This window comes from Nanorana parkeri, unplaced genomic scaffold, assembly GCF_000935625.1.
Source record: "Nanorana parkeri isolate BGI_ZX_2015 unplaced genomic scaffold, ASM93562v1 scaffold586, whole genome shotgun sequence".
Taxonomy (NCBI): domain Eukaryota; kingdom Metazoa; phylum Chordata; class Amphibia; order Anura; family Dicroglossidae; genus Nanorana; species Nanorana parkeri.
The window spans coordinates 688,349-697,599 of record NW_017306854.1 but is presented as its reverse complement, the minus strand read 5'-3'; the positions used below and the strand labels follow the sequence as shown (position 1 = coordinate 697,599).

Below are 9,251 nucleotides of genomic sequence, written 5' to 3'. Positions count from 1 at the left end.
AGCCGCAAGCTCCGTTTTGAGTATTCATAAGCGTGGATGGAGAAAATCGGTTATATTATCTACATTCGGCCTGCAGGTTGAACAAGGAAACTATAAGTATGTATACCAGACTTAAAAGCCGTCATCATAAACCATGGCTTGTTTTATTTTAAACTTGTTTACATCTGCACTGTAGCAGCAGACAAGGACTGGCATCAGCTTCACAATCTTGTTTCAGTGTCACCTCCATATAACAGAATGCAGTCACACGTGGCCCCACTTTTCTAATATTACAATGAATGAGACCGAGACATAAGTAGAAAACATTTTATTCACAAGCTCCAGGTAAAATGTCTGACGGGCAGACTCTGGGTGCAATGCTTTCAAAAAGTCCATAAAATATAAAATAAATCTATACTCACCAACAGTACGCTGGGAGGTCATAGACATAAAAATAAAAAAAGTGTCTGAATACTCGGCTTCAACTGTTCGTACAGCGAGCCAATCATTTTCACCGGAACCCAGAACAATCTAAAGCTTGAGATCTTCCTGTCCCCCATCATACTACTTCTTGGCAAATGAAATCTTCATTGAATTGCTCTGTGTGATCTTGAATCCTTGTAGAGATTCTCGAGCAGCTCCGGCCTGGACTTCATTGTCAAACTCCACAAATGCGATATCGTGCCGCCCGGGAACTAAACGGACTTCCTTGAAGCCAGGGAACCTATAGGAGAAGAATAGGCAAAGAGTCAACCTCGAGATGTGCATAGTTTTATGGAGAGTACCACACTACATGAGAAGGGAGGAAAGTGAATTCAGACCCTTGCATTATACTTAGAGAACTATGGAGGTGTGATTTTTCACTCAACCTCAGAGATGAAGCCATCCTGTGATAATGAAACGGTCATAGGTCGGCTCCATAGATCGGGAAGTGAACAAACGCATACCATCTCTCACTCACTTTCCGATCATCTCCCTGCAGAGAGCGGCGACTGTCAGTCACCACTCCCCGCAAGGATTCCCACCCCCCTCCCCTCCAGCACTGAGAGGAGAAACGGACGGGGGACGAGGCAGGCACAGCTGTCTCTGCCTCTAAATAAGCAGAGCCAGCTGTCACTCATACAGCTGGGTGGATCCAGACAGCATTGTCGGGATCTGTCCCGGCTGCTGCGATCTCGTTAGATAGCGAGCAATAGCTCGCTATATACTGAGTTTTGGGTCACAGGAGGATGTTAGAATGTCCTTCCGTGACCCTTAAGAGAACTATGGGATAAAAAGGTTACCCCCATAGTTCTCCTTTAAGGGAATCATACAAACTTTGCATTGCGTAACCTGTGGTTTAAGGTATGCTGCTATTCAGTAAGCAAAAAAAATGCACCTGTGCTATGGCACACCACGATGTACAGAGAAACGTTGTGTTGCCCAAAAGATGCAGGTAAAATTTGCACAGTGAGCCTTGGTAATGCCTGATAAAAAACTAAATGGGACGCCATTACTCTATGCATGTCAGCAGCCGAAAAAAGTATGTGCCGACACCCAGAGAAGGGGGTGGATGGGCCCTCAAAGTACACAAGTTATAGCACAAGACAGAAAAAAAAAATACCTAGTAAATATTAGCATATTAAAAACACAACTAGTAAGCGTATGTCTGCTCATGAATGGGTTGTAATGGGCTGTCAATGCACAGCTAGATATGTGAACCTACGTGCCAATATTAAAGTGTGTTCTTCCTGCTGGGAATGTATGAACACCACAGGGAATATGTATGAGCAGCATAGGGGGAGAATGTTTGGACTGAAGAACAGCCAGTTTTAGTCAGAGAAGGATAATACATTGAGCAGCGGTGGGGCAGGTGTGAGCATCATATGTGAAAGTGTTGTCGGGCCAGAGGACATACAATTTACAGCAGGTTCTTTTTTTTCTTTTAGGAATAGTGGGCAGTGGAGCACAAAGATGTACAGGAGGAATGAAGATTATAGGGTTGACCCATACATACAGGAGGCAGAATACCCCGGTGAGTAAGTAAAATGTGCCAATCTGGCAATAATACATTATAAAAGATTGGACTTTTAAATCTTCTATATGACAGCAGAAGGATTTCCCCTAATAGACCTCAAGGTTTACAAGTTCTACTTACTGATTGAAGAGCATAGACAGCATCAACTCATTAGTCTCTTCTGGAAGGTTGGTTAGGAAGAGAATGTGGTTTGGTGGGTTTTCTGAGATCTGTGGAAGATGATGGATTTAGAGAGGTATTAGCCTTTCACTAAGCTGCAGCTTAAACAAAATTACAATGCACACATTAATATATATATATATATATACACACATATATACATACACACACACTGGATGAAAACATCAAGACTTCCCTACAAGAAAACAGAATAATGGACATGGATGGCTTGGATTTTACCTGGTAACCTCTAAAAATCAGACCGTCACTGGGAGGTGGAGAGCACACTTTAGGACATTCAGAAAGCCATATTTTCAGGGCTGTATTGATCATAAGATACGAGTGGACCAGTGCCTAAGGCAGCAGGGTTAGAGGGGCCAACACCAAGCCTCAAATTGTGATAACTTAAGCTTCCCTCTGGACAATTGAGCTAGAGAACTGTAGGAAATGCAGAGTGGAGTCTGAAGAACCATGGAAACAATCTCCCCTCTCGTGTGGAAATAATTCTACATATAAACAAGCAGCATACTGCTTCATATGGGGCGGAGCTTATACAAAAGCAAGTCATCATTTAGATGTGTCTACGCAGCATGAGATCTAAGACACTGATTATTTTATGTATAATACGATTAGAAAAACCCTATTTGAATTAGCACTCACCGGCTGCATTGGTGCCATCTGTCCTGGCATCATCTGACCATGGGGCATGCCACCAGGCGGGATCTGTCCAGGACCAATTCCTGGTGGTGGCATCATTCCAGGATGGTGCATGTACGGTGTCTGTCCAGGCATATGCATCATACGAGGAGCCTGGTTCATACCGGGCATGTTTGCCATACCCTAAAGGAAGGGAACATTTAGGAGTCTGGCACAGACAACAAGAGACACACAATGCAATATGTTTACAAGTCACACTTACTGGCATCTGCCCTGGCATGCCTTGAACAGGGGCCCCTGGAATGACTTTCTTAACAATTGCAACCTCCGGGACCTTTCCTTTTCTCTTCTCCTGCCTCTTTCTCTCCACGAAAGTGCCTTTGATTTTAGCAATGATGTCCGAGTCAGACTTTGAATATTGTATTCTCTATTGTTAGATAAAAAGGTATCAGGTTAAAACAAGGTTGTTTTACACCAGTCCAAGCTCATATTGGCGTGTATACTTCTTGTTTGGTCAAATCTGATCTAGCAATCTTAAATATAATAAAAATTACCCAAAATGTTTAGAGGAAATGAAATGCTAAACAAAAATCTTGCTTCAGATTTCCCTACATGCACTCTACTGTATGTATGTATGTATGTATGTATGCATGCATGTATGTAAATCTATCATAAGGTTACTGTTGGTAGCGAGATAATCCCCCTCCCCCCAATAGATGAACAACTTCCCCCACAATGCTTGGAACCAGTCACAACTTGGCTTATGGAATCATATAACTGGATTTCTAAGTCAGCAGTATTGGCTTAGAGGGCCATTTTTCCCCCCAGAAAGCAGCCCACCCCTATTTCCTGCTACTTCTATTTAAATTTGAGGCATGGAAGCCCTAAACCACATTTCATGTGCAGCAAAAAAAAGGGATCTAAAATACCAACCATTGGCTTATCATAAAAAGGGAATCCTTGCATGGACCTCAGGGCGTTTGTTGCACTGCTTATTTCTTTAAAGATCACAAAGGCCTGTCCTCTCATCTTCAGATTGCGTGACACCAGGATGTCAAGGATCTGGCCAAACTGGGAGAAGATTGCGTACAGAGATTTCTTCAGCTCTAATGAAAAAGAAACAATTCTTGTCATACCGACATATAAGCTCACCAATTATGATTTTGGTAAAACATTCACCCAAATCTTAAGTTTCCCAAACAAGCAGTACCTGTACCGAAGCACAGAAATACACCTCTCCTACAGCCAAACATCATTCTGAAGATATTCCCTGGCTGAAGTCTTCTGCAGGAACAGACACTTCTTGGAGTGTTGATCTCCTGGTTCCTCACAGTGCTCACTGGTTTCTCCCGCTGACCTCCACATCACTATCGTGTCCTGTAGTGCCAAAGGGGTCAGCGGGATGAACCAGTGATACAGGGGACATAGGAATTACACACCTGGGAATGCTGGTTCCTAGTGAAGACTTCAGCCGGGCAGATCTCTGTGTATAGTTGCAGGACAGGCAAGCATTCCCTTGCTTCTTCGGAGTACAGCGCGTTTTGGAAATATGAAACATTGACAGTGCTATTCACAAAGGGTGAAGAGTTTGGAATAGGCCCTAACCTAGGACAACATGGCTAAAAACTGGAAAGTGAGCTGAATTGGAGAATTTTTCCAAATCCGCTCTTTTGGCCTAGATTGTTCCCTTCTTCTGCCTTCTCCAAACTCTTCACCCTTTTGTTTAGGAGCAGTGTCCCTTTAGTGGGTCAGTGCACACAGAAGTGAGTTTTAGTTTTTGGTAGATGTAGGAGGGAAACCACCAGGTCATTTCAAATCCTTCATGTAGTCCGGCAACATTTTAGTTTGAGTCTGATTCTGCAGACCAAGGCTAAGCCTGATGAAGGGACCCTGCGTGGCCCCAAAAGGGCTTGTTTATATGACAAGGAACTTCAAATAAATGAACATTCTGCTATCCTAAAAGACTTCGGGTGTGGTGGTGATATTACTACATTTTGCTGATATTTCCGCAGTCACTGCGAGCCCCCCTCTCATTACAAGGGACTTTCGGTAAGGAATGCAGCAAGTCAAAGAAAAGCATCTGATTCCGTAGACCTGCCACATCCATTAGAACTCTCATTTTTCCTGTTGCGCTCTCCATAAAATAAAAGAATCCAATATCAGGAAAAGAATACCCAAAACTTCAAACCCAGGCAGAGGAGCTCTGAACAATGGCAGAAAAATGTAACCACTGGGAGTTGCCAGATGACTTCCATCTGTCATTGAATTTTGACGTTTAGGTCCATTACCATATTAAAAAGGAACATTTCAAAAAGACAAGAGCCATCTACAGATACTGTGCGCTATAAAAGGCTTACCATCTTTCTTTATCTTTTCATTCAGATTGTTGATGTAGATTGTGTTGTTTGGTCTGGTCTCTTGGACAGCCATTTCACACTAGACTAGAAGACGACATATGTTATTATACAATTAAAGCCCTATTTCAGTAAAAAAAATTTAAACCAAAACATTTTTCATGTTTTGTTTGAGTAGAGAGGGTTAAAGGAGAACTATGGGGTCAGTGTTTCCCCCCCATAGTTCTCCTTAGGGTAACGGGAGGACACAAACTAGCATCATCCCGTTACCCTAAGCTCAGTATACCGCGAGCTACAGCTTGCGGTATACTGAGACGCCGCACCTGGAGCGGATCCCGACGTAGCTGACGGGATCCGCCCAGCTGCGTGAGTGACAGCTGGCTCTGCCTATCTAGAGGCAGAGCCAGCTGTACCCGCCCCCTCCCCCATCCGTTCCGCCAGTCAGCGCTGGCAGATCGGAGCGGGGAGAGGGGAATCCAGCCACTCCCCCTGTCACGGCAGAGAGCCGTGACAGGATCGAGAGGTGAGGGAACCCGGTATGTGTTCTCTCACTTCCCGATCTACTGAGCCGACCTCTGAGTCTCATTGTCACAGATCGGCTTAGAACTATGAGGCGAGTGGAAATCACTCATCTCATAGTTCTCCTTTAAAACTAGGGATGCACAGATACTGTTTTTCTTTACCTTTCGGTACTCACCGATACTTCTGCTAGCATGGAGCTGGCTTTCTGGCCAATCAGGAAGCCCTGCGGCGAGTAATTAGCCGCCACCCGGTTTCCTGATTGGCCAGAAAGCCGTCTCCATGATCCCTCGCGACACTGCCGGTCAGAGGAAATCTCCCTCTGACCGGAAGTTCCAGTATCAGGGGTAAGTATCTGAGCATTTGGGCAAGTATTCGGCATCAGCGCATCCCTAGTTAAAACCTTAAAGTGACACTAAACCCAGGAGTTAAATCTTAAGAATACATTCAGGTACCTTAATAACAAAGATGTATCTTATTTGTGTATCACTCGGCTGTAGATCCTCAAATCACTGAATTGGTGCGGACACTGTCCTTCCTTCTGGAGGGTGACTACTTTTGTTCCCCATGGTCCGTGTGTGTTGTAAAGTAGTCACCGCTCCAAGCTCACTCCTGTGATGAACTACAATCTCACTTTTAGTTTACTTATATGTATTGCGATTGTTGCTTAGTGGGAGTTCAGCACTCCCCCCCATGACAGCCTCCAGAATGTGTACTGACCCCCATATTTCCATGCTCTAGGTGCTGCATCAACACAAAGCCTGCACAGTCTTGTACATTTCATACTGTAATTTCTGGAATGGAAGTCCCGAGCACTGGATGTCACCTTCCACAGTGTAGGACGCTGAGCATTCTTTAGTTGTTCTAGCTCTATAACAGCCAGTGTCAGACTTTGGGCTTGTGTCAATGACATCAGTTCTGAGATCATTCAGAATCCATTGACAGGTACCTCTGACCTCCTCCTGATCTGCATCAAGCTGGTTTCGCATTCCCATAGACTTGTAAGAGAAAGGTAAAGCCCATTGACACAGGCCCAAAGAAAGCAAGAGTCACACAGCAGAACGAGGGAACATTCTCCCTTTACTTTTCATGACTTGTTCACATCATGCACATTGGGCTGGGTTTTTCTGCACACCACCGCACATGTATGCTGTAAACAGAGCACATACAATGGTTTTCTATGTGACCTGTTCGCACCATACATGTGTGGTGGTGTGCAGACACAAAGCAGCTCAGCAGACATGGCGTGAACAAACCCTAAAGTGGAACTGCAGGTCCGTTTCTCTTTCCCATTATGATGCACAGCATCTGGACACATCATAGCCGACTCCGCTCTCCTCCTACATGGCCAGATCAGAGCTCTCCCTTGTTGCTCTGTCTGCCGCCATCTTTCTCACCACTTCTTGCATGTCCACATTCCTCCTTTGCATCCATTGGGCAACCACCAACCATGTAACTTCTATGTAGTCATTACTGCAAGGGAGTGACATCTTCCCAGCTCCATTCTTAGTATCCTAAGCTGGCCATACACAGCTTGATTATCTCTCAGACAGCAAACATTAGAGTGCCCCCTTCATGCTAAACAGCATGGAAGGAGGAACCTGCACTGCTGACTACTGCATTCGGCTGCCTAAATAAAACAGTGCTGACATGATAGGATGCAGGCACAGCTCAGCCAAGAACTTTTGAATTGACTTTTGCTGACATGGCCACCAACAGCTTGAATTTAGGTCAGTTTAGCAGGAATCACCCAAAATTCAAGCAGTAAATGGTCAGGATTGGTGTCACCCAGTGAGGCAGCAGCACATGCGTTATGTTGTCCATGGTGCAACATCATCATGCATGAGCAGTGATGTACTTCAATGCCGGCAGCCATCTTGGTGATGGAAACCATCAAAGAAAGAAGGAAATATTGACAGGGTGGGATCAGCTAGGCTGCGGAGTCTCCCCCCTTCTCTCTCGTGCCACTATTGGGCTCTCAGACCATGACTGAGTGCCCAACATTTAAGGGGGTGGGGGGTGACACCAAAATACGGTCATTTTGGTATGACCCCCCTGATGGTGTCACCCAGTGCATACCACACCCTAATTGTGATGCCATTGGTGTACATTACATGGTGCATGCGCCACAAGCAGTGTATACTATAATAAAATATGTGATGCTAGAAGCAAACCCCCCCATCCCCCAACTCTCTGCTCTGCCAAAAACCCATCACTCTTTATTATTTGTGCTAGGAGAGATCTGCTGCAATCGCCTCCGTATTAGAGCAGGACAAGATGGACACTGTATGGCAATGATAGATCGTGCAGCACGCACAGATGGAGGGAATGGCTGAGACACGGCAGGAGGGAGTTCTCGTGGGCAATAGACGAGTCTAGAGGATTACACGATGATTTTTGATCTCTATACACACAGACATGCGGCGACTTACCAGAGGGAACAATGGCGGACTCCGGCCGGAAGAACACAACAGGGATTCAAGCGCGACTGAAGAATTCTCATTCAATTCAACCCCAAGGCCTTCACCCCGCGATACTACACTATGTTCCCGCCCCTACTCGCCAACAGAAATATGATTGGCTTTGAGTAGTCCCGCCTCATGATGTGCGTCTACTCTGTCCAATGAGGTTTATCGAATGGCCAATCACACGCCAGCCAGTGCCGGAAGCTGTTGCAGCGAATTCCTTCCCCTCGGAAACGAGATTCAGCGTTCTGGTGTAAAACGTGACTATCTGTTCATTCATTTGTGTGTCTGTGTGTGAGCGGTTAGGTGTAATTCCCGCCCTCTCCATGAGGCGCTGCCATGACAGGGAGGGGTGGGTTTCTGAGTTCTCACTTCTCTCAGCTTATCCGGTGGCAGAAGAGAATGTTACCCATAGCAGCCGAGTGCCATGTTTACCGCTGTACAGGCCCAACTTCCGACAAATCGGCACTCTGCTGTGTACTGTGTGTGAGGAAGTCGGCTGCAACCGAATACATTGTAATTAGAGTCACCAACTTCCCTTCCCCCCCAAAACATATCCCCAACCTTCATCCATCACGCCAACCTTCGTCTCTATCCAAGGACAACAACCTCCTCTTCACACCAACTCTAACCCTCCATCCATCACCCCTATCCATGACTCCAACCCCCATCCATCACCCCAACCCTTACCCCTATCCATGACGCCGACCCCCATCCCTTACCCCTATCCATGATGCCATCATCCCTAACCCCTATCCATGACACCAACCCCCATCCATCACCCCAACCCTTACCCCTATCCATGATGCCATCACCCCCATCCATTACCCCTATCCATGACGCCAACCCCCATCCATTACCCCTATCCATGATGCCAACCCTTACCCCTATCCATGACTCCAACCCCATCCATCACCCCAGCCCTTATCCCATCCATGACGCCAACCCCCGTTGTTCAACCCTTACCCCTATCCATGACGCCAACCCGCATTCTTTACCCCAAACCTTACCCCTATCAATGACAACAACCCCCATCCTTCACACTAACTCTCACCATCCATCACCTAAACCCCCATCCATAACTCTAATCCTTTTTAATCA

At 45.8% G+C, this 9,251-nt stretch overlaps 1 protein-coding gene across 2 annotated transcripts; it reads right to left on the bottom strand.

The window, feature by feature from the left end:
* Positions 1-294: 294 nt before the first annotated feature.
* Positions 295-8,193, bottom strand: SNRPA (small nuclear ribonucleoprotein polypeptide A). 2 transcript variants are annotated; one of them, XM_018562587.1, is made up of 7 exons: positions 8,124-8,193; positions 5,170-5,258; positions 3,746-3,918; positions 3,075-3,239; positions 2,816-2,995; positions 2,117-2,205; positions 295-703 (listed from the first exon to the last, which is right to left on the bottom strand). In XM_018562587.1, exons 2-7 carry the CDS (start codon positions 5,240-5,242, stop codon positions 544-546), a joined length of 840 nt encoding a protein of 279 aa, XP_018418089.1. In that variant the 5' UTR covers positions 5,243-5,258; positions 8,124-8,193; the 3' UTR covers positions 295-543. The 2 variants fall into 2 exon arrangements, with proteins under 2 accessions (XP_018418089.1, XP_018418090.1); XM_018562588.1 differs by having other exon boundaries at positions 5,170-5,253; positions 8,118-8,156.
* Between the last annotated feature and the right edge of the window lie 1,058 nt (positions 8,194-9,251).